This window comes from Oryctolagus cuniculus, chromosome 3 (assembly GCF_051225735.1).
Source record: "Oryctolagus cuniculus isolate XC-2025 breed Fujian yellow rabbit chromosome 3, ASM5122573v1, whole genome shotgun sequence".
NCBI lineage: Eukaryota > Metazoa > Chordata > Mammalia > Lagomorpha > Leporidae > Oryctolagus > Oryctolagus cuniculus.
The window spans coordinates 81838101-81864631 of NC_142869.1; the positions used below are offsets into that span (position 1 = coordinate 81838101).

The following is a 26531-nucleotide window of genomic DNA, read 5'->3' on the forward strand; positions in this document are numbered from 1 at the left end:
CTCCTGCACCCTCTAAAACCCTCAAGTGTAGCCGGCGCCGCGGCTCACTAGGCTAATCCTCCGCCTGGCGGCGCTGGCACCCCGGGTTCTAGTCCCGGTTGGGGCGCCGGATTCTGTCCCGGTTGCCCCTCTTCCAGGCCAGCTCTCTGCTGTGGCCAGGGAGTGCAGTGGAGGATGGCCCAGGTGCTTGGGCCCTGCACCCCATGGGAGACCAGGAAAAGCTCCTGGCTCCTGGCTCCTGGCTCCTGCCATCGGATCAGCGCGGTGCACCGGCCGCAGTGCGCCGGCTGCAGCGCGCCAGCCGCGGCGGCCATTGGAGGGTGAACCAACGGCAAAGGAAGACCTTTCTCTCTGTCTCTCTCTCTCTCACTGTCCACTCTGCCTGTCAAAAAAAAAAAAAATAATAATAAATAAATAAATAAATAAATAAATATAAAAAATAAAACCCTCAAGTGCATGAACTCACATAAATAAGCCGGTTTAAAATCTGTGGCATCCTTGGTCTAGGTTGCCAACCATTGTAAGACAACATTTCTGCATACTTGGACGAAGCACTTCACAACTAAACTGCAGTCAGGGGCCTTTAGGGGACTGCCTGTTCCTCCAAATGGTGAAGGCACCAGGGTGGGGTGCATAAGCCTCTTCCTGTTATCCACTGGGATTCTTTATGACTCTGCGCTCCAGGAATAGGAAACCAAAAGCATTGCATTTTTTTTTTTTCTGAAACTTCATATGTCCATTTCAGAGCAGGTAAGCGGAGAAGCAGTGGAGGTGTGGACAGGTCTGAATCAGCTGGATGTGAATGCTGGCTGGCAGTGGTCTGATGGGACACCACTCAGCTATCTGAACTGGAGCCCAGGTACCTCAGTGCTTTATTGACCTTCCACATGCGGCATGGGAAATAGCCTTTCTGGTGTAGCCATGTTGTTATAAAAAGCGGTTTATAAACATTTGAAGCCTTGCTGCATTCCTGCAAGGCAAGCTTCCCCAGACCAGAAGATGGAGACCAAAAAGGTAAGTTACTTAGCCACGCTTGCAGGAAGGTTTGGGTCAGAGCCAAGACTGCAGTCTGCTCTCTTAAAAATAGCAACAAATTGCAAAATATTTCCCTACTATATAACAATAAAGTTAGCTCTTTTACAGCCTTTGGGAAATCACTTAATTGCCATGCCTGGACTTGACCTGTGAAATCATAGATGTTAACAGTTCACTCTTCCTGTGGAAGGGAGAGTCCTCAATGCTCAAATCACCTTTCACATATATTAAACTCTCATTAACACACATGGTGTATTTTCAGAGATAAGTTTTGAACCGTTTGTTGAATATCATTGTGGAACCTTCAATTCATTTATGCCAAGGGCCTGGAGGAGTAGAAATTGTGAGTCCACCTTGCCTTATATTTGTAAAAAATACCTAAACCACGTCGATGATGAAATAGTTGGTAAGTGTTATTATTTTAAGTGACTCTCATATGTTGTTAGTCTTTTCAATAGACAAAAATTCCTTCACTTTTTATCTTAAAGAATCATACTTAAAACCTAACTAAGTCTTGTTTGTATTTTTATGAATAAAAATGGATAACTATAAAATCACTATTGTAAAGCCTCTATGAATCAAACATGCCTATAGGTTTTTACTAAAAACTAAAATAAAACTACCTGTGCATAGAAAATAATTTTTTCTTTTTTAAAAATATTGCATTTCAGTCATTCTGTTTTAGAAAAACAACTGTGCTCCCTTTTCTATTCTAGTTCTGAATTTTAGAGTTACCCTAGAAAGTAAGCATAAATTAGAGAACAATTTTATGAAGTTCCTTACTTCATTGGCTTTCATTGTTTATTATCTTTTTAAGCTGACACGTAATTACAGACATTAGGCATACACCATGAAATTTGGATCCAGATATACCTTGTGTAATGATCAAGGCATGGTGATCAGTTTTGTGGTCAGAACACTCAAAGTCCTCTCTTCCAGCAACCTAATCACCCCCGCTGCACAACAGAACCTCAGAAATTTCCCTCCCAGGTGTCCATGTGTTCCATGCTTCATTGATTTTCTAGCACACCTGTATCTCTTATTCATAACACATCCTCCCTGATGAAATAATGTTCAAAACTTCTAGATGTCACGAAGGCTTACATCATACCTAATTATAATCTAGTGCCTGAAGTCCAATTATTTCTGTGTTTAAGGTCTACTACCCCTTTTAGTCTCTGAGGGAGTTAATGTCTTAACAGAAAGTAGAGATAAAAACATAGCCATCTTTTAAAGAATCATTACAAGAGTAATTAGAAACAACTCTAGATTTAAAATAACAAGCTAAATTAGCTATTTTGAATATTGTTCTTAACAAGTAGATCTTAACTTTTGTCTGCTTTTAAGAAGCCATGCTTAGGAGTGTCATTGAATATGGGGTAGAGACTTTTTCCATCATTGTGAGGATTCGCTGGAATTGCTACTGGCTGTTATTGACCACATCCTTCTATTTTTGCCTTCTTTCCACCCTCCTTTCTCCGTTTGTCCCTTCTTTTTGTGTTGTTATTGTTGTTACTTTACTCTCTCGCATGCCTTCCTGCCACCTTTCTTTTATCCTGTTTTATTTATTCCTCTGACCGACTAATTGAAGTCAAAAGACCAGAACTGGGGGTTGTAGCCCTCAGCCTGTTTGGATTCTTTGTTGTTGCTTCAGCAAATTCTTTTGAAGATTGAGGCCAGTGCCTTCACACTGTGCTTCCAGGATCTCAAATTCCTTGCTTGTCCTGTCCTTGCTGAGGTCAGACCAATTTCTCTATCTCTGCATCTCACCTTTAGAGACTGAAAATTTCACCTTTAAAGAGTTCTATCGCTGATTTTTGTTAGATCGCAAAGTACAGGGGCAGATGATAACTCAATGTTCTCACAGTCTTTGACTATGAATCTAGTTGCTGTCAGAGTCCCAGAAGCAACTTTAAAAGGAATGTTTTGTTTTCCAAATAGCAGTGAAATCTTATCTAACTGAATTAGTTCTTAAGAGAGGCACTTAGCTGTGATCAATAAAATAAGATTTTTAAATACTATTAACAATTTGGGAACAAGCTCTTGGATAAAGAATGCCAAACACTGGCATGCACACCACCCTTTGCCCTTCCAATGCCCAAAGCACCATGGCTACAAGTTCCTGTAAGGGCAGCTCAGGGTCACATCAACCTAAGGGTGATACCACAGGCAAGCAAACTGACCTTCAATGTGAAACCTATTTGTCAGCCCTGTTCTGGAGGAAGTGCAGGCTCTTATCAGCCGATGATGAATATCTTCCCATCCACACACTGTGTGTCAAGTCCTTGCAATATGACTTAAGTTGTGTTCCAAAATGCTGCTCCTTCTGCCATGTGAAAAAACTTTATAAATAGAAAACCATTCAATTTTGTATCTGGTCCTAACTTTCCATGTTCATTGTATGACTTTCGCCACATCCTCTACCCCTTCTTGCCTTAGATTTTTTTCATCTGGAAACAAAGTGCTGAGACCCATTGGACCCTAGATCTAGAGCTAAATCATACATTAGACCTTTCCGAGTGCAGAGTTTCTAGAATTCCATGATTCATTTCAGAGCTTTCTATTTTTCATATTCTAAAGTAATCATGTTGATGATAATTTATATAAAGGCTATTAAGTAATGTTAAAATAATTGTGGAAAATGACATTGTCTTTTGTTGATTTGAAAAGAAAAAGATGCTTGGAAATACTACGCCACCGACTGTGAGCCTGGCTGGGCTCCCTACCATCGTAACTGCTACAAACTTCAGAAAGAAGAAAAGACCTGGAACGAGGCTTTGCATTCCTGCCTATCCAGTAACAGCACATTAATAGACATAGGCTCATTAGCAGAGGTGGAGTTTCTTGTCACTCTCCTTGGAAATGGTGAGTGCCAACTTTGGCTTTGAGTTAAAAAAATATGAAATAGACTACAGTAGCTATTTTTATTAGTAGAGTTAAAATATTCAAACTATTTAAAAGTATTAATAAATGGTTCATAGGTTTGAAGTTGCTAAATAATATACAAGAGTACAAATTCATTAAATGTTTACAAAATGTGTGTTCAGAAACTTTGTAATGTTTTCACACATGCCAGATATTTTAAATTTGTTGTTAAAAAGCAGAAGTCATTTTCTAAAATTATAATTATAATAATAGTAATAATAAAAAAAACCCTAAACCTGTAATTTAGCATTATGTCCACTAGATAGCAGTAATGTGTGGAAGTGATATAATATAAGTAATAAAGGGCATTCCTCAGCAAATGACCCAGTTTAAATACCTTTGATTAGTAGCCAGTGGATCATCTATTTGGTGCAGTGTCCTCAGGCTGTGCCACGTGCAGAAGTTCTGGGCTGCTGCACCTCCACCAGATTTAGTTCATCGGAGCAGGTGTGCTTCTCCCCAGATGCACGTTTGAAATGGAAGTCTGCTGAAAATCACTGAAACCACTAGCTACATATTTTAATTTTTAAAAACAAAAGAAAACTCCCCAGACTCCATTTTGATGACTTTTGCAATGTTAGAGTTTAATCTGGAGGGGAAACACAAACCCTGCTGTGTCATTTTCCCCAACCCTTTGCTTTGGGATTAAGATGATCCCGAGTCTCCCTCTAGCTCAGTAAGAGCATCTGAACATCTCTTCCGGACACCCCGGGTCTTCTCATCCTACCATGGCTGTCAAGCTTGAGTTTCCTTTCCAGAAACCCCATTGCTTCCTATTTCAATGGCAACAAAATGGGGAAAAAATAGAAAAGGGCTAGTAAAAACATGTATTGTAAATATGAGACTACTAGGGTCAGCACTGTGGCATGGTGGGTAAAGCCACTGCATACAGTGCTGGCATCCCATATTGGCTCTGGTTCAAGTCCCAGCTGCCCCACTTCCAATACAGCTCCATGCTAATGCACCTGGAAAAGCAGTGGAAGATGGCCCAAGTGATTGGGCCCTTGCACCCACATGGGGCTACCCAGAGGAAGCTCCTGGCTCCTGGCCATTTGGAGAATGAACCATCAGATGGAATATCTCTCTCTCTCTCTCTGTCTCTCCATTCTCTCTCTAACTCTGCCTTTCAAATAAATAAATCTTTTTTAAAAAGCTAGGCTACCATTAAATGATTTTTTAACATGCCCTTTTCATAATATAGTGGAACTTCCCATTTTCCCTTTCTCTAGACAGAAGCAAAACCAGACATTTCAGGTCAACTTTATCTACAATAGCAGGAACCAGAGTCCCAGGAATCTGATTTGCTTAAGTATTGCCCTTGCATTGGCTTTAGCTCACATTCTGCCTCACTTATAATGCCTTCATCGAGCCAAACAGGATGTTATGGGAGGGAAAAAGATTTAGTTGGTATCATATACCAAGACTTAACCAGATTTCATCACATGAAGAAGTAAAGAAGTTACATGCAAAGGGGTATATTTTGGTAATAAGCCTAGTACATTATCTCCTTTGCAAATGTTAAGATCTTGCAAATAATTTACATTTATCTCTTACAGAGAATGCATCAGAAACATGGATTGGTTTGAGCAGCAACACATTTCCAGTCTCCTTTGAATGGTCTAATGGCTCCTCAGTCATCTTTACTAACTGGCACACACTTGAGCCCCAGATTTTTCCAAACAGAAGCCAGCTGTGTGTCTCTGCTGAGCAATCTGTAAGCTGATTCATTTGTTCAGTGCTCATTTTGTTGGACTCATACTGAGGGTCACTTGTGCCAAGGACTTGGGCTATGGCAGAGACTAAGACAGGCACAGTTCCTGCTTCTCATGTGGCTTTCATGCTAGGCAGCAAACAAGCACACAGAAAAACATGGTAGCTATTGTTGTGATGATTGCTCCAACAAAGCTGGTGCCAATTTGGTGAGAATCTTGGTTGTGACAAATACTTCAGAGAGATGGTCACTTCTGAAGAAGTGACATTTAAGCTGGGGATTAAACAAACAAACAAACAAAATCTTTTGAAGAACAGGGGAAGAAAATCCAGGCAGAGGGCAGCAAGTGCAAAGGCCCAGAGGCAGGCCCAGACTTGCTGTATTTAATAGAGACCAGCAGTGAGGAGGTGGTAGGGGATGGGGCAGGAGAAATTCGTAAGTGCTGGGCTTATAGACCATGGAGTAGCAGCCACTAATATGCTTCAGGGAGCCAGAGGGCATGATCTGAGGGCATAAGCTGACTTACATTTCAAAAAGCAAAGGGGTGCTGCCTAGAGAATGCATTAGAGAGGGATAAAGTGGAAGCAGAAAAATTAGTTTGAAAGCTTCTCCAGGGTGGTATCTTCGAAGAGAAATGGACAGATTCAAGGATGCTTTGGAAGACAGGACTAGTTCCTAAATTAGATGAGATATGTGAGAGAGGTAGATCGCTGACTTGAGCAGCCATCACTTTGGTGGATGGGAGTGCCTAGACCACCATGGCAACGCTGAGGAAGAGAGCTGAGGGTGGAAGGCTACCCTGGGGGGTGATGATGTGTATGCTTACTATCTTATTAAAACCTAGGGTCTGAAAAAGCATGGGGAAGCTCTTTGAAAACTGTGCATCGGTGGCAAATTTTGCTCTTTTCTTCACACAAATGGAATGGTCCCAGTGGTCTTACCTTCAGACTTATTCCCATGTTCCCATCTTTCATTTATCTAAATTCTCAGATTTTACAAAATTAGTTTAATCCTAAACCACGAGGATAGATTATTATATGTTTAAAACATATTTAATCTCCTTGATTTGATAGCTGCTGATCATACCAGGTGGAAATTATTGGGATTTGATGGACATCTTCATTCTTTCTAATGACCATTATTTTTTTTTGACAGGCAGAGTTAGACAGCGAGAGAGACAGAGAGACAGAGAGAAAGGTCTTCCTTCTGTTGGTTCACCCCCCAAATGGCCGCTACGGCCTGCGCGCTGCACCAATCCGAAGCCAGGAGCCAAGTGTTTGCTCTTGGTCTCCCATGCAGGTGCAGGGCCCAAGCACTTGGGCCATCCTCCACTGCACTCCCGGGCCACAGCAGAGAGCTGGACTGGAAGAGGAGCAACCGGAACAGAACCCGGCACCCCAACAGGGACTAGAACCCGGGGTACCAGCACCGCAGGCGAAGGATTAGCCAAGTGAGCCACAGCGCTGGCCGATGACCAGTATTCTTACAAAGTCAAGTTCCCCCAAGAAGAAGTTTATGAAATGTAACTAATGTAGCTTGACAAAGTAATTGTGCCAAGTAAACATAGAAAATTCCTGAGCACTTAGGATAGTGATACATTTCATTGTTTTCTCTCTTCAGGCTTGTGTGGGCACACACAATCACACATGCGATTAGATGTCTCTGAGTCCCATCTGAGGACGGAGAAACAATGGCCTCCCTAGACGTTTGTCCTGGGTTTGCTATGCAGTCCACCATAGTTCATTCTACAGTATTTGATGTTTTACTGATTTGTGGGTTAAATCCAGGTAAGGTAGTCCTCATCTCCTGTGGACAGACAGGGATATCTCACTTAGCATATTCACAGAACAGGAGCCAACATTTGGACAGAGATCACTTTAAACAGAGTGAAGACAGGTATTAATAGTTTTGGATGGGTCGGGACATCATACTATAAGTATAATGTTTTGTGGTTCCTTTTTAAACTTTTTTTGTTTATTTTATGTGAGGGGCAAAGAGAGACGAACGGACAGGGTTCCTATTTGCTACTTTACTCCCCAGATGCCTGCAACAGCCTGGGCGTAAGCCAGGAGCCTGGAACTCAACTTATGTCCCCGCTGTGGTTGGAGAAAGCCCAATTACTCTAGCCATGACCTCTGCCTCCCAAGGTCTGCACTGGCAGGAAGTGGAAGTCGGGATGCAGAGCCTGGCATCAAACCCAGATACTCCAACGTGAGATGCAAACATCGTTACTGCTAGGCTAATTGCCTGCTCCACTGTGGCTCCTTTATTGGCGGCAAGGTGGCTCCTGAAGCAGTAGATGTGTACCAATTAGTATTCATCTCCATGAAGTGGAACTCAGTATGAATATAATTATTATAGTTAACAAGTTACCACATCATGGTGGACACCTAAATTTGAGCATGAGAGCCTGGAAAGGATTCGTTCTTCCCTCCATGTGACAGTTATTAAGCAGCCACAGTATGCCTGACACTATCTTGTAACTGGATAGCTTACTGGAAGACTCTATGGCAGGCGGATGTGGGTTTGTGAAGACAAGAGGTGTCATACCCACCTCCATGTAGTATGGTTCTGAATATCAAGGCAGGGCTCCATATTTATCTCAAATCCTGGATGCCTCAAATACCACCTGAAATTCCACACCTAAATTAGGTGACTTTAGTCTAATGTTCTGATTTATGTTAAAATAAAAAATCCTTTTGGAGAATAAAATTTTAGACTGTTGGCAGTTATTGCATTATTAATGAAGGTCTAAGAGTAGCCTTTGGCAGAACTCGGAAAAGATATGGAAGTGTCTGCCTACCATCTAAAGGGAACATGCTCTGAAGAAGGACTTTGGGAGTTGAACATGACTGCCAGCTATGGGAGTGTTATCTAGGATGATGCATGGTAGCTTCCAGGATCAGGGTTATACAGGAAAGCAGTAAAGTGTTCAATTGAACACAAAGAAGTGGCTGAGGAGAGGAAGTAGTCTTCTCCCTTGGTTAGAGGGATGGCTTCATCCATGTGATTCTCCAAGTATGGCCTCTGGGCCTGCAGTACCAATGGCACCTGAAGACTTGTTAGAAATGCAAATTCTCGGCCAGCTCAATAGGCTAACCCTCTGCCTGCAGCGCCGGCACACCGGGTTCTAGTCCCGGTCGGGGTGCCGGATTCTGTTGCCCTTCGTCCAGATCAGCTCTCTGCTGTGGCCCGGGAGTGCAGTGGAGGATGGCCCAAGTGCTTGGGCCCTGCACCCCATGGGAGACCAGGAGAAGCACCTGGCTCCTGGCTTTGGATCAGCGCGATGCACCGGCTGCAGAGCACCCGCCGGACGCAGAGGCCATTGGAGGGTGAACCAACGGCAAAGGAAGACCTTTCTCTCTGTCTCTCTCTCTCACTGTCCACTCTGCCTGTCAAAAATAAATAAATAAATAAATAAAAGAAAAAAGAAAAGAAAAAAAGAAAGAAAGAAAAAGAAATGCAAATTCTCACATCCCATCAAGGCTACTGAATAAGACACTGGTCACTGGCTTCTCAGCTACCCCTCTGTGTGATTCTAGTGCATGCTAAAGATGGAGAACCACTGCTTTATCCTGTCTCTGTAAAAGAAAATTTGAGAGCAGCTTCATAAAAAGCCAGCTTACCTTTGGTATCAATGCTTGCCCCTGTTTTTGCTGTCTATGGGAACTTGTGCAAAATATGAAACCCAACCTTCAGATGGGAATGATAATCCCTACCTCACAGGATCATTGAGATCACATGTGGAAAACACCCAGCATTATGCTTGGCACACAGCAGTCAAGAACGTCTGTGTCTCTGTTTCCTGTCCACCCAACTCTGGATTGCATGCCTCAAACCCATGACACACTTGGGATGACTTCCTCCCTGCTGGAAGAGTGTCAGCCCATCCCATGGCAAGGCAGGATCCTGACACATCACCCCACTGGGAATCCCTTGTCACTGGTCATGTTTGTGTTCAGAAGCAATGGGCTCAACCATCAGGGGTCATTGTGGAGCACAGTCATTCAACTTGTGACATCTTTCTCCTTAGGAGGGACACTGGAAAGTTACAGATTGTGAAGAAACTCATTTTTACGTTTGTAAAAAGCCAGGCCATGTCCTTTCTGATGCTGAATCGGGATGTCAAGAGGTAAGTGTTGTTAATATTGGAAGACCCTGCAATTTAGGTTCAGAGACTACATAACTAGAATAACACTTGTATATCTGTCAGTAATTTAAAGTAAATGTCCCTCTCTTGTCTTCTCTCTCTCACTCTCACTCTTTCTCTCCCCTCTCTCTTGCAGCACCCTCTCTCTGCACCTGTTCCTTTCTTCCCTCCCTTCCTTCCTCCCTCCTTCCCTCCTTCCTTCGTTTCCCCTCTCTTGCTTCTTCCTCCCTCTGTTTCCCCTCCCTTCCTTCCAGCCCTCCTCTTTTTGTACTGAATGTGGACTACTCTTGACAAACCCAACAGTTATCAGCCACAAACACCTGAATAATGTACAGCCTCAAGAAGGATCATTGTCTTCTTGTCCTCTTGGACCCGAGACTACAATTTTTGATTAGATAAAGAGATCCTGTACACCATCTGTACAGACACCTGTTGTCACATGATGCCCTGTCTCTTATGTGGTTTGCATCATTCTCAAGTGGGATGTCAGAGAGAGAACGAATGCACTCCCTGGAGTCAGGCAGTGAGCCTCTGCACCCAGCATCTTGCCTGCCGTTCACCTTTCTTAAAATGAAATATTTGAGTAGAATACAATAATGGTGAGAAGTGTATGCTTGTAACATATTTATTATTTTGGAAAGATAGTTAAAATGCATTATTTTCTCTTCAAGTACGATTGTTTATGCTCTAGCTAGATAGTGATCCATCTCACCTCTCTTATCTCTGTTCATTAATCAAGTTGTAAACCCATGAGCTGCTCTTCACACTCAAGCTGGAAAATACAAGTGCCATAGCTGACATGTTCCTAAACATTTGATCAAATGATTACAGGTCCTGAATTAGTTATATAATCTCTACCTGATCAAAAATACTAGGAGGGGCATGAAATTTGTCTTATTGTGGCTTTCAAGGCAACTCAACATGGAACATGGTTGACTTTTGCTGAAATAACTAACTTCTTACACAACAGAAAGGGAACTAATGCTCTGTTCAGACTTTGGTCTGCTGCCTCCCTGTTCTGGCCAGCATTACCAGTGTTTAATGGTAATGGATTCTAAGTTCAAAGCCAGTTCTCTAGCTTTATAGGAAAATTCTCATTAATTTTATTGTACATGAGTCAATGAACAAGGTCTCCAAAGTTTTCTTTCTTTTAGCCACTTGTGCAATACCAGTCGATTATTTGAAGGCAAAAAAAAAAAAGTGATTTCTTTTTCCCACTGAGTCACATCTTTTAGGAGCAATTCCTTCAGTACTGTTATCATTACCCTTTCACTGAAAAACAAAGTGGCACCTACTGTACAAAGGGTTAGCCAATATGATCAATTATTCTTGCCAGTTTGATTGTGTGAACATGGCTTTATAATAAAGTCTTTGTTTTTCTAAGCTACTAATGAAGGAAGAACATCTTAAAGGTCACAGTGTCAGCCCCTCTCTCTGCCTGTTCTTACAAGCACAAAGCAATCTAATCTTCCTATCCTTGTCCCAGGGTGAGGCAAGGAGGGTCACTGTTGGGGGTTCCTGTTACTTGCATGGAGTGGATGGGGAATGAAGTAATGGCAAGTGATCCTGGGTAGCTGCATAAGGGAGCTCTTGTGAGCTATATCTCATTTAGTGATACAATTTAAACTACACTAGCTGATTTCTAGATTAAGGTTTTCTTTAATTGACTATGAGACTGAGACCTTTTCCAAGAAATATACTAGAAATCACTTTACCAGAACAAAAGCTAGCAAGTATTGATTGACCTGGCAGTGAATGAAGACCATTTGAAAGCCAGTGCGTGAGTAAAAATGGATAGATAGAAGTGATGTGGTTCTGTGAAAGTGTAAGAAAAAGAATGAAAACCACTCAGTTGAAATACAAAAGACTGAGGAGTGCATGTCTCTCATACTGTGTGGTTTGAGAGAATAGAGCCACCTTTCTTTCTGTCCAGAGTTGAGCCACAGAGTTATACGTTTCTCATTTTAATCTGAGTGCTAAAGTTTGCTTTCTTTTTTTTCCTCTCTAAAAAGGCAGGCAGTTCATTTAGAAATACTCTTCCAGAGAGAGTATTTGACACAGTGGTTAAACCACTACTTGGAATGCCCACATCCCATGTCAGAGTGCCTGGGTTCAAGTCCCAACTCAATTCCTGATTCCAGTGTCCTGTTAATGTGCACCTTGGGAGTCAGCAGATGATGGCTCAGGTGCCTGGGTCCTGCCACTCACATGGGTGGCCCACACAGACTTTCTGGCTCCTGGCTTCAGCCTGGCCCAGCCCTAGCTTTAGCAGGCATTTAAGGAGTCAATTGGCAGATGGTTCTCTCTCTCTCTCTCTGTCTCTCTCTCTCTAAGCCTTTCATATAAATTTTAAAAATCGATTTTAAAAATTAGAAATAATCTTTGCCATCTATATCTGTATCTATATATAACTTTATCTATTGGCTGTTCTCTATTTGGAAGACCATCCTGGTTTATAACAGACTTGTGTTCCAAACCCAGTTGATTCACTATTTGATTATTTTATCTAAGTCCCTAACCCTAAGGAATTCCAGTGGGATGACATAAAAGAATCAATAAGAAAGAAAGTTGAGAAAGTATATAACATTGTTTAGATCTCCAAGTCCTCTTGATCAGACTCGGTCCATAGCTCTATTTTAAAATCTCCACTGCATTCTGTCCCTTTGTTTCTCATAGCAGCCTGTGGATACTATTATTGTCCTCATTTGACAGAAAAGAAAAAAAGCCTGCAAAGATTAAGTAAGGTCACGTGGTGCTGCAACCAGGTTTCAGACCCCTTCTTTTTGACTCCAGGGCCAGCATTCTTAACTTCTACCCTCCTGCAGGTGCGATTTGTATGAAATTCTGACAGTCTGGGGAGAGAGAGACTGATTTTAAGTGAGTCCCCTTTGTTTTCATTTGATTTGAAGGTTCAAAGTTAATTAAAATTTCTAGGTTTCAAAATAATTGACGAAGGGCATTATCAGGTTGAATAAATATAAAGATATGAGGACAAAAGTTTGAAGAGTTTTGAGTGATTCGGAGGAGAAAGCTATGTAAGTGGTAAATGTGAATGTTCAAAATAAGTCCTTTGGTATTTAACTAGATTACACTGTGACTTTAATTTCCCTTTTCCTTTTTTCAAGGGGTGGGAGAGACATGGTGGATTCTGTTACAAAATTGACACGGTCCTTCGAAGCTTTGACCACGCTTCCAGTGGCTACTACTGTCCTCCCGCACTCGTGACCATTGCAGACAGGTGCATAAAAGTCTCTAATGGAAATGTTAGTGTGCGTTGATATGAGAACTCTTACAATGATGAAATCTGACTATAATTAGAACTTGTCAAAACCTAAAGCATGCTGTACATTAGAGTATTAAATTATTTAAAGTAGTTGTCCAGATTATCTTAAGCCATTCTATGTTATTCCTAAAATTTATTTTTGAGTGACAAATAGTAAAATTTAAGGTATATTTTACTTTGCATAAGAATTGAATTATCTAGCTTGGTCGAAATATTCAATCATGTTGAGATATTTATCTTCTAACTACTTGTATATTTGTAGTACTTGTAATGAAAGTATGTTTTTTAATAATTCAGTATTATTCTTTAATGTGTTCAAGCTCTGTAGGGGTATTTTTAGCAGAAAAGGAAGTATAACTAAGATGTTGAGGGTGTTCAAAGGCTTCACCACGGCCTCTTAGGTCTAATTTGTTTAGATTTAGACTTCTCCAGACACTGGTGTCTTCCTGAAGGTGGCAGAGAGCCTGTGTGCATCTCCCAATCCTTACAATTTACAAAACGCCACAGAAGTGTAGTAGGGGATAAAGGTGACCTTGTGTCACTACCAAGACCGCAAAGAGAGTGAGGTGGGGAGACTGACTTTTCTATGCTGAAGACTGAAGAGAACGAAACTCTTCAGCAGCCCCACAAGAAACTATACTTGCAAAGCAAGTCACTTTTTTGCCTAGGTCATTGCCTTTGCAAATGTCTACTGATGGCGGGGGTTGTGGTACAAAGGGTTGAGCCACCTCCCGGGACTCCCACTTCCCATATCAGAGTTCTGGTTCAAGTTCTGCCTGTGTGATTATTTTTTTTTTAAGATTTATTATTTATTTGAAAGACAGAGTTACAGAGAGAGGTAGAGACAGAGTGAGAGGTCCTCCACCCACTGGTTCACTCCCCAGATGGCCACAATGGCCGGAGCTGCACAGATCCAAAGCCAGGAGCCAGGAGCCTCCCCTGGGTCTCCCATGCAGGTGCAGGGACCCAAGGACTTGGGTCATCTTCTACTGCTTTCCCAGGCCACAGCAGAGAGCTGGATCAGAAGAGGAGCAGCCAGGACTTGAACCGACACCCATATGAGATGCCAGCACTTCAATCCAGGGCTTTACCCTGCTACACCACTGCACCGGCCCCCTGTGTGATTCTACAGAGCTTCAACGAATGTGCCTGAAAATGCAGCAGATGATGGTCCAAGTATATGGGTCCTTGCCCTACTTCTGGCTCCTGGCTTCAGCCTGCCTACTAATAGTTGTTTCAAGCATTTGGGATTTGGGGAGTGAACCAGTAGGTGAAAGATCTCTCTCCCCCTCTTCAAATAAATAAATAAATTTTCCAAATGTCTACTGAATACCAGGAAATAGGACAAACGGTGCTATGGTTTCTGTTTAGAGACTTTTCACACCTAAGTCTAATTGGTAAAAGAATATGTGTCCTTTGTTCTCTCCACAAAAGTGACCAGTATTTTCTTTCTCCTGTTATCTTTTATTTTCCTACTTTCCATCCCAGCCTTTACTCAAAAACAAAACAAAACAAAAAGAACAGGATGTATACACACACACACACACACACACAGAAGAATGGATGGATAGCATTTGACAGACTAAATTGCCCCTTTCAGAGAATAGCAGTACCATTTTTTAAAATGTTTATTTATTTGAGAGAGAGAGAGAGAGAGATCCCATCTGCTGCTGGAATGGCCAGCACTGAAGCCGAGAGTCAGGATCTTGGTACAGGTCTCCCATGTGGATGGCAAGGATCTGACTTCTTGAGCCATCACCCACTGCTTCCCAGGATCTACATTAGGAAGCTAGAGTCAGGAGTTAGAGCTAGGAATTGAGCCCAGGCACCCCAATCGGGGCGCAAGCATCCTAACTGCTAGTCCAAACAGCCCAACACTGCCTTCGGTATATTTCAGTGTTGTCTTGAGTGTTTCCCTTCACCTTCCCAGGTCTAGTTACCAGGCTGAAAGAAACCTTTAACCCCTTCACTTGGCTACCTACCCAAAGGGTTCCATGAGGATATTGGGTTCAAGGGTCTGCCAGTCAGGGAGTCAACATTGGATAGTACAGGGACCTGATTAGTCAAACTCTTTTATTAATTATAACTTAAATACATTTTCCCACTGAAGTAAATAATCCTTTCACCTATTTTTATGTCATTCTTTTTTAAATATATATTATTTGGGCACCTATTACACAGATGACACTGTTAATTGCTTTTCATATGTCATCTGACCATGCAAAAATTAATAGTTAAGAGTTTATTAGAAAATTATTTATTGAATGTCTATTTTGAGAGCCACCATATTAAACACTGGCATGCCCTAGTTAAAAAGGCAAAGGCATGATGTAATTGTCCAGCATCTTTTGCAGCATGGTAGTCAAAGACCAAGGAAACAAGTAAAGAGGATATGATGCAAGCAATGAACATATTAATTTCTAATCCAGATTCTTGTCTCCCACAGATGTAAAAACACTAAGTGGAGACTAGTACAGTGTGCAAATAGGATCACAATTTATTTAACAGAAGGGGAATCAACACACATTCATGTGGGGGGGGGGGGCCACCCTACACAGAAATATTCAACATGAGTGGACCAAAGAGTTTCCTATAAATGAGAGAGAAAGAAAAAAAATGAAACAGTATCTGTAAGTGAGAATGGGTGAGTAGGATAAGATTTCCCAGACCAGTACACAGCAGAAAGAGAGAAAACAAGAGTGGTATGTCTGAGTGCATTCTGTACTGGAAAAATAATTCTCTCCTGCCTTCTACCTCCTTTTATGAGGAATAAGGTAGCACCTCAATTAGATAAACAACTGGGGTGGGATTGAAGCATGCGCCATGGTCCCAGATATGACAGGAGCATCCTGGGATGGTGGGTGTATAAAGCCCACCATCAAGGAAATAAGGTTACCCTACAGGGCTACAAGAGTTCCAGCTCACCTAGACTTGAACTCACTGTCTACTTGCACCTATCAGAGAGACTAGCACAGTAAATGGCTAAACACAAAGTAACATTATAAGATAGCCCATAGTGCTAAAGTGACCCAAGCAAAGACAAGAAATCTGTTAAGAGTTCAAATGCTTGTTGCTCTACAAACCCATTAGGGACATCCTACAAATGACAGAAAGTGTGGGGAAAAATCCATTTCATTTCCCCCAAAACTTGATACAAGATTATACTGTGAATAGAGCTGACTTTGAACAGCATGTGTTTGAACTGCACAGGCCCACTTACATGCGAATTTTTGGTTTGGGAAATCTGTGGCAACTTGAAAAACCTCACAATCCACATGATCTAGAAATATTGAAAAAAAATAAGTGAAACCTGTCATGAACATAAAAGCTATATATAGATAACACCCTATGTTATCATTTACTATCATAAATATATAAATCTATTATAAAAGGTTAAAATTGATCAGAACTTACACACATACACACACACCATACATAGTATAATTTATAGTTGAGAAAAATGTTAACAAACACATGTAGTGGTAAATCATAATTTCATAAAATTAACCTTACCACATAGTGTACTACTGCCATAATTTCTTAGCCACCTCCATTGCTATTATTGGAAGTCAAAATTATGCACAGATGTTCCACGGCCCAGGGGCTCGCACCTCTACTTCTGTATTGTTCATGGGTCACCTGTAATTTATATTTGTTCTTTGATAAACTGGATTCAATAGGCAACACTCAAGTGTGAGCCAATTCTAAAGCAGAGTTATAGTGCAGGTAAGTTTACATTTACCCCAACCTCAGCCTCCTCAGTGGGCCCAGGTTGCCTTGTGGGGCAAGCTGCCAGGTCAAACCCAGGCCCCGGCAGGACTCAGCATGATCAGCGACATGTCCCCTCTCCTTGTCAGTTGACAGACGAATGTGCGGAAAAGTGGATTTTAAAAAGGAAATTTATTTTGGTGAAAAACATTTTTTTAAATCCATGTATACTTTTTTTAAATAACACATATTTTCCATGTACTTTTTGAAGCCTCCTCTTCTTCCCCACACAATATCTACATCCAAAATAGTGACTCCAACACAGGACTTGGAAGTGGGGGAAAGGAAGAGCCCTGCTCTGGGTGATGGGACAGCATCCTCCCACCACAGCAACTTTTGTCTAAGAAGGTTCAGAAGTAGGTGGAAGGACTCCTTAGATGCTGGAGTGTCCACCAGCAGCCTTGACAATCATTTTCTACCATTACCGATTTCCTGTTTGAGCTCAGACACTCCTGTCACTCTTCAGTACCCAAGCTTGTAGTTGCTAATTGATTTTCCACTCTTGTGCACAACTGAGTGACAGGTTTGATGGGCACAATTAGAACCACCTGCTACAGATTACTTATTTCTTTTGTTGTTGGGCAACTGCTCCTGGCCTAGGACTTTTAACACTTTGTAGATTAGAGAGGGTAAGAAAAACAGACCCTTCCTGCTAAATAACAGATATTTATTTGCGTACCAAATGTTACAAAACTATTTCAGGCCTAGCCTCTTAGTTTCCAGACAGAGCAGGAACACAAAACTTGAGTTTCTGAGTCACCATGGATAACTGTCTAACTGCCTGTATATCTTATTCTTGAATCAATCAGCCATGGAATATTGAGCACCAAATAATATAAATAATATTTCATGTTGTACATTTTGCTAAAAGTGATGAGAAATGTTAGGTTTAAATGTATGTCATTTTCCTTCAAGCATTGTACAGGTGTTCCATTTTCCTGCAACTGCCACATCTCTCAAAACATTTTTGCAGTTAATCTTTTTTATTATGGTAAAATATCTGCAACTTAAAATTTATCATTATAGTGTACAGTGACATTAAGTGATTTTACATTGTTGTGTACCTACCGCACATATAAACTAATTAACAGATAAATTGCAAAACAATAGCAGATTAACCGAAAACAATAACAGCTTATTTCCTGCATTCCCTATCCCTTCGTCCCCTAACAACTACCACTTTGTAGAAAGTTTGGCTCTCTGGATACCTCCAATTATTGGATTCATGCAGTATTTATCTTTTTAGTGCATGGTTTGTTTTACATAATGTCTTCAAGATTTATCCATGAAGCCTATACTAGAATTTCCTTTCTTTTTAAAACTAAGAATCCATGGTCCATATACACCACTTTTAAAAAATTATTTATCCATAGATGGACATTTGGGTACTTCCACCTTTTGGCTTTTGTGAGTATTGCTGCTACAAACATGAGCGTGTGGGTATCCGTTGAGTCCCTGCTTTCAGTTCTTTTGGGTATATGCCCAGAAGTGAAATTGAGGGATCATATGATAATTCTATTTGTAATGTTTTGAGGAACTACCATACTATCTTCCATAGTGGTTGCACCATTTTACATTCCTACCAGCAGTGCACAAAGATTCGATTTCTCAACATTCTGGCCAATACTTATTTTCTTGTTGTTTTGACAAGAATCGGCCTACCAGGTGTGAGGTAGTATCTCGCTGTGGTTTTTGCTTTGCATTTCATTAATGATTAGTGATGGTGAGCATCTTTTCACGTGCTTATCGGCCATCTGTGTATCTTTAGATAAATGTCGATTCAAGTCCTTTGCCCATTTTCTAGTTATGGTGGTTGTTTTTGCTGTTGTTGAGTTACAGGATTTATATATATATATATACACACACACACACACACATATATATATACACACATACTTATATATATGTTTATATAAACATAGATTTATATAAATATAACCATGGATATATTCTGGACATTAATCCCTTATCAGATACATGATTTGCAAGTATTTTCTTCTAGGTTGTGGGTTGCCTTTTTATTCCACTGACAGTCTTTTTTACTTTTTATTTCAGAATAGTTTTAAATTTACAAAACAAAATTTGTGGAGCAGTACAAAGAGTTCCAATAGACCCCATACCCTGCTTCCCCCACTGTTAACATCTTATGGTGGTGTGATATATTTATCACAAGCTACAAACCACAGGCAGTTCCCCCTATTATTATCATCTCATATGAATGTAATATAATTATCATAACTAATGAACCACACCTGGCTTCCCCTTTTTGATAGTGTCATTTGATGCACAGAAGTTTTTCATTTTGATTAAGTCTGATTTATCCATTTTTTTATTATTAAGCAGCTTTGCTTCAAACTTGGACATTTCTTAGACCCTTTGCTATAAATATCCCAGATTATAATTAGTCTACAGGATTAACCAAACTTTTTCAATTATTGAACAGTGCAAAGACGGTTTTGAAGTTTTTATTAACATATAAGCATTGTTTATATTTACGAGGTAAAGTCTGATATTTCAACACATATATACAACACAGTGGTCAATCAGGGAAATTAGCATTTCCATTTCTTTATTGTTATTTTCTGTTTGGATCCCTATCTTCTAGTTTGTCATACAATATAAAATGTGCTCCCACTATGCTGTAAAGCACTAGAAATTATTCCTTCCATCTAATGGTATTGTTTTAAATTTTTTATTAACATGTAATGTTGTACACTTTTATTATAGTAGAGTATTTCAACACATATAGACAATATAAACTGGTCAATTCAAACAGTTAACCTTTTCATTTTCTTATCTTTCTTTATGTTTGGACCCTACTGGCTCCTCTTTTCTAGTTCTTTACACAGTGTGTAATAAATTATTGTGAACTATAGTCAGCCCACTATGATGTGGAGCACCAGAACCCACTGCTTCAATCCGGCAGTATTTTGGTTCATGTTATCCCATCTCCACTTCACCCTCTCAACCTCTACTAATCCCTACTCTAAGTTCAGACTGACTTTTTAATTCACATTTAGTTTTATTTTCTTGCCTATGCTTTTAGTGCCATATATATTAAATCATTGCCAAATCCAATGTCATGAAGATTTTCCCCTATGTTTTCTTCTAAGAGTTTTATACTTTTAGATGTTATGTTTAGATCTTTAATCTACTTTGAGTTCATTTTTATACATGGTACAAGAAAAGAGTCCAATTTCACTACTTTTACAAATGGATATCTAGTTTTCCCAACACCATTTGTTGAAAACTGTCCTTTCCCCATTTAATGGTCTTGGTATCTTTGTTGGAAATCATTTGGCCATATGAAAAGGTTTATTTCTAAGCTGTGTTGTATTCCATTGGTCTATATGTTCATCTTTCTCCTGGTACCACATTGCTTTTATTACTGTAGCTTTTTGGCAAGTTTTGAAACCAAGAAATATTAGATCCTCAACTTTGTTCTTCCTTTTCACAATCGTTTTAGATACTCATATTCCCCTGAAATTCTGTATGCATTGCATGCATTTTAGAGCAAGTTTTTCTATTTTTTTGCAAAAAATATCATTGGGATTTGATAGGTATTGCATGGAATATGTTGACCATTTTGAGTAGTATGGACATCTTACCAGTATTATATCTTACAAGCCATAACCATAGGACTTCTTGCCCTTTATTTGTGTGCTCTTTCATTTCTTCCATCAGCATTTTGCAGTTTTTAGTGTGTAGTTCTTTCACCTCCTTAACCTAAGTGTTTCATTCTATCTGATGCTATTGAATTTTTTTATTAATATATATATATTTCCTTTTTGGATGGTTCAATTTTTTTTAATTTGACAGGCAGAGTTAGACAGTGAGAGAGAGAGAGAGACAGAGAGAAAGGTCTTCCCTTCGTTGGTTCACCCCACAAACGGCTTCCACGACCCACGCTGCGCCAATACGAAGCCAGGAGCCAGGTGTTTCCTCCTGGTCTCCCATGCTGGTGCAGGGGCCCAAGCACCCAGGTGGATGGTTCATTTTTAAAGTATAGAAATATTGCTGGGCCGGCGCCGCGGCTCACTAGGCTAATCCTCCGCCTAGCGGCGCCGGAACACCGGGTTCTAGTCCCGGTTGGGGCACCGGATTCTGTCCCGGTTGCCCCTCTTCCAGGCCAGCCCTCTGCTGTGGCCAGGGAGTGCAGTGGAGGATGGCCCAGGTGCTTGGGCCCTGCACCCCATGGGAGACCAGGAAAAAGCACCTGGCTCCTGGCTCCTGCCATCGGATCAGCGCGGTGTGCCGGCTGCAGCGCGCTGGCCGCGGCGGCCATTGGAGGGTGAACCAACGGCAAAAAGGAAGACCTTTCTCTCTGTCTCTCTCTCTCACTGTCCACTCTGCCTGTCAAAAAAAAAAAAAAAAAAGAAAAGAAAAGAAAAGAAATATTGCTGATTTTCCTGCATTGACTTTGTATCCTGTAGCTTTGCTGAATTCATTTGTTGGTTTGACACAGGGTGTGTGTGTGTGTGTGCACGCGTGTGTGTGTCTAAGGCAGTTAACTGGTTTTTTTAAACACATTTTATCCTCTTTAATATTATACAATAAAATAAAAATTCTCACTGTTTCAAATATATGTAAATTGGAAGAAAATATTCTAATAAAATGAAAGTGGCCCCTTGGCCCCTCTCCCTTCCACTCTCAGTTAATCCCCTTCCTCTCCCAAAGGAAACTGCCATTCAGATTTTGGAATTTGCTCTTCTAGGTTTATTTTATTGTGTTTATATTAAGTATATTTTCTAAGTCTGTATTTCTTTTATAATCTTTTGTAAGAAAAAAATCCAAAAAATTAACATTTCTGAGGAATTTCACCAGAAATGTGTGCCATTAACGATCATTATGTATATTTCCCCTTTTAAAAACTACTGATATTTTATTTCCATTCTTTATTTAGTGGAAAGATATTCCATAGCAGAGAACCTGGGTTTGAGTCCTGGCTCAGCTTCTGAATACAGCTTCCTGACAGTGCACATTCTGGGAGGTAGCAGGTGAAGGCTGAAGCACCGGGGTCCTGCCCCTCACATGGGTGACCCAGATTGAACTCCTGGCTCCTGGATTCAGCCTGGCTCAGCCATAGCTGTTGTAGGCATCTGGGGAGTGAACTAGTAGATGGAAGAAGATCTATTTATGTGTGTGTGTTTCTTTGGATAAAGAATTTAATCATTTTTATATTAGTTGAGCAACTAAGTCAGTTATTATATAAGCAAAAAGGCCATTCTGAAAATTGATTATTGTTGACAGCTCTTGTCTCTACTGTTGAGGAACAGTGTTGTTTTTTTTTTCTTCTTACTATTTGTTAAATTCTTTACTAAGTGCAGGGTTAATCTTATGAATACAAAATAAACTGAAAGCAAGTTATTTTAAAAATTAAAAAAAAAAGAAAATAGCACCAAAAATGTTAACAATCCTTTTTTGGGAAAAATCCAGTGCAGTTACTCAGATAAAAGCTGAGCCTTCCTAACAGAATCTCCAGCCTCCTCATTATATTTAAGAATGTCCAGTATTTTTTCATCAAAATTGTTCTTAAGCAAAACTGCTTCCAATGTATTACTCTTTGAGTCCTTTGTTTTATTTGAGGTAATACAAGCACAGTCATTATAGTACAGTCTGTTAAGTACTGTGTTGTTCACAGACAAGAAACATCTTTTTTCAATAACATGTCTCTAGCTAAATCATTTTTTTTTAAAACCAACACATGTTAAATTAAACATTAAGTAGAAAATAATATCTGTTTAAGTGTGCATTTTGATATGTAAAATGTTTATTCTGAAATTAAAAATTGTCAATACATGCTTAAGCTATATATTACTGTAAGTTGCATTTTTAAATTAAAATTTAAAATTTACATTAAAATGCATTTTGATTTCTTAACTTTTTTTTAAGATTTTTATTTACTTATTTGAGAGGTAGAGTTATAGACAGTGAGAAGGAGAGACAGAAAGTCCTCCTTCCATTGGTTCACTCCCCAAATGGCTGCAGGCTGGAGCGGCACCAATCCGAAGCCAGGAGCCAGGAGCTTCCTCTGGGTATCCCATGTGGGTTAAGGGGCCCAAGGACGTGGGCCATCTACTGCTATCCCTAGGCCATAGCAGAGAGCTAGATTGGAAGAGGAGCAGCCGGGACTAAAACCAGTGCCCATATGGGATGCTGGTGCCGCAGGCAGAGGGTTAACCTACTGCTTCACAGCGCCAGCCCCAGATTTCTTAACTTTTTAAAGGACTTGATTAGAAAGTTAATTTCTTTCTGATTCCAAGAATTATTTTCTTGTAAAGTCTGATTTTGTAAGTAGGTGCACATAAACAAAATATTTTCTTTAAAAAACAAACAAGTAATGCTTATTTTACTGAGCTAGGATAACAGATTAATATGCTATTCTGGTTATAATAATAATATAAAATATTTATACAAGGTCATTTCTGTTTCCTGAAATCATAACATTTGAATTAAACAACCACAGTGAAATCATTCAAAAATACCCAATATTGTGAAACTTTGAAATGTTCTCTTATGAATAATCCTAAAACACAGAGCCAGAAAAGACTTTGGAAGTCATTTACTCTATTACCATAAGTTAGAGTTTTTATAACACTTTCAGTGTTTGAAACCAAATAGCAATGAGTAGTAGATATGAAATATCCTCTTGTTTCTTTACCTATTGGAAGCAAACCTGCAAGAAATTGCATCTATTACCCAGACTTATTTTTCTTCTTGCTATTTTTTTTTCTCATTTGAAAGGCAAAGAAACATAGCAACAGACAGGTCTCCCAAATTCTGCTTTACTCCTCCAATGCCCACAACAGAGCCAGGGCTGGGCCAGTCTGAATCCAAGAGTTAGGAACTCCATCTGGACCTCCTACATGACTGGCAGGAACCCCAACCACTTGAGCCATTACCTCACTTCCAGCCTCCCAGGGTGCACATTACCAGGAAGCTGGAATCAACAGCACAGCAGGGACTCAAATCCAGGCACTCTACCATGGGATGTGGGCAACCCAAGCGGCATCTTCACCACTACACCGAATGCATACTTCCAGACTTATTTTCTGAGACTGTTGTTTAGAAGAAAGATACATTTGCTAAACTTCCTTACTAACAGGTGCCATCCTCTAAACTGGAACAACAGAAATAGAGTCCTGTTTTGATATCAGAGTTTAGGATTTAATGTATGAGTATTATATGCAACTACTTAAGAGGTATACTTGCAAATCAAAAAACCAGAAAGTTTCCTTTGTTTTAAGCAAGAACAAATGGAGATAAAATAGAAATCTCAGTGGACTCAAAAAAATGTGCAACCAACAAGAGGCACAAGCAAGGTACTGTTATGAATAATAATACCCAAGGCTAAGTTCACAAACAGTGTCATTTCCCAGCCCTACCCAATAAATGCCATAATAAAAGGTAATGGAAGAACTGGCTTAGCACAGTGAGTACTGGTCCTGACCGTAGCACCTGTGGTTCAATGCTTCGCTGGCTTACACCACAGTAATTTCAGGCACCAGCCGTGCCACTCTGCCGTAGAGGGGATCAGGAAAGCAAACAGCACATTATGAGAGAACAAACCAACAGAAGTACACAAAAACGGCATCTAGGCAATTCAGTTACTACTCGTCTACCTTGCTTGGAAAATACATTTACATAAGGTTTTGCCAGTGCAATCTGGTTAAAAAAATGTTTCTCATTTCAACTGTATACTGCATAGATCATTTATCTGGAGACAATATTTACTAAAGCATTATGAAAAGTTCTATGCACTGGAAAGATGAGCACGTTGGATGCCTAAGAACATTAAATGTTGCCACTGATATCCAGAAAGCAACCAAACATTTTATTTCTTTGTATTTTTTCTCTTTTCCTCCAATATTTCCTTGGAGACTCCTCTATTCTGGAATGACCCCATTGCTTTGGCTTCCCATAGCAAGTTAGGGAAAGATGATAATAACAAACAAACCCAGGAGTAGGCTTTAAAAGTCTGACTTGCTTTCTCCTTTTGTTTTCCTGGGTAATTTAATCAGGCTTTTCCTTTCCCACTAACTCAGCAAGTCTGACCAAAAGTCACCACTGGTTAAATGCATGTTTCTAATTTCATATATTTTGAGAACTGATTTCTCAAGATAGCTTCACATTTAGCTTAAAAGTTCAGCACTAGTTAAAATTTAATACTTGGGTTTCTCTTAGTAGTAGTGCATATGGAAACACAAGTTTTCTGGATTCTGCTTTTGCTGCATTCTTGTTGGGAAGGTCACCAAACACTGACCACTAATTGAGTCAGCTGTTTGGGGGTGAGTACTGGTGGGCACCCCACCTTGGGTAGTTCCTAGGGTTTAACTTTATCTTCAGTGAGAAGCAGATTTGAACACAGCTGAATAAGCCAAAGATTCCATGTACCTGTGAACAAAATCATTTGGGAGACACAAAGTTGCTACTCTAGTCCCCGTTTCTTTCTCACCAGGCAAGGGTGGTGGTTGGGTACCTGTGAACTCTTCCTTGGTCAAAGCTCATTCAGAAAAGCATAATATCCCTATTCCAGCTCTGGCCCATTCAACCCTATGTGTATTCTGGAAAGTGTGTGGTGTGTGGCCTGATTCCAATCATCCTACTCTAAGAAATGTTTTGCTAGCTGTGTGGACTTTGTCACCTACACTCTGAAACTGGAACTGGCCTCTATTCCTTGAAAAAATTAAGTGTGTCTATTTGAGTCAAATTCTCCTCACTAATGTATTTATGGGAATTTCACAGGCATTTGGCATTTATTAGTAATGACCAGGGTCTTTGGGTATTTTTGCTCAGCGTTTTAAAGAATTAATGAGAAATGCTAATCTTGGTGCCAGTCTGTGCACTTCATTATGTTTTAATGGCACTTTTTATTGCCCAGAAATTTCACATAATCCTTTCCTTTTTCCCTTTCTAAGGTTTGAACAGGCTTTTATTACCAGTTTGATCAGCAGTGTGGTGAACATGAAAGACAGTTATTTTTGGATAGCCCTTCAGGATCAAAATGACACAGGAGAATACACGTGGAAGACAGCGGGGCAGAAGTCTGAGCCGGTGCAGTACACACACTGGAATGCACATCAACCCCGTGAGTAGGGTGGACCATGAGGCTGCCCCCGTGCACCTCGTACTTCCATTTCTCTGTACCCCAAATTTCTTCTAGCCCTTGTCCCACCTCTTTTGACTCTTCCTTAATGTTTTCTTTATGCCTAAATTAACTAAAATGATCATCATGGGGTCTTAGAGAGTTAACTTATGGCTACTCATTTTCTTAAAATTTTTCTTGATTAGCATGTAATACTTGCACATTTCTTGGGATACAGTGTGATATTTCTACACATGTATGCACTGTAAACTAATAAAACCAGGCAACATGCATTTCCATGTCCTTATCTTTTGTTTGTGTTTGGAACCTGCCAGCTCCTCTCTTCCAGTTCTTTATGCAGGATATAATACACTATCGTGAATTTTAGTGACCCTCTGTGCTGGGAGCACTAGAAGTTATTACCTGTATCTAACTGTATTTGTAGGTACGTAGGAGGGAGCACTGTGGCCTAAATGTGGAAATACCACTAAAGCGTTATCAGTTTACATCCTCATCTAGCAAAATCTGAGAGGGCCAGTTTTCCCATGTTTTGGTCAATACTGAATATGACAAT

At 40.2% G+C, this 26531-nt stretch overlaps 1 protein-coding gene across 4 annotated transcripts in view; it reads left to right on the plus strand.

The window, feature by feature from the left end:
• The window catches only part of PLA2R1 (phospholipase A2 receptor 1), a 127531-nt gene that overhangs the window by 37756 nt on the left and 63244 nt on the right, over positions 1 to 26531 (plus strand). For all 4 annotated transcript variants that reach the window (XR_016230703.1, XR_011387005.2, XM_051847968.3 and 1 more), the window contains 7 exon segments: positions 746 to 859; positions 1298 to 1441; positions 3706 to 3900; positions 5517 to 5674; positions 9705 to 9803; positions 12947 to 13059; positions 25791 to 25960. Coding sequence is in view for 2 of the 4 variants with exons in the window: in XM_051847968.3 (XP_051703928.3) it covers positions 746 to 859; positions 1298 to 1441; positions 3706 to 3900; positions 5517 to 5674; positions 9705 to 9803; positions 12947 to 13059; positions 25791 to 25960 (993 nt within the window). In the remaining 2 variants the exon portion in view is untranslated.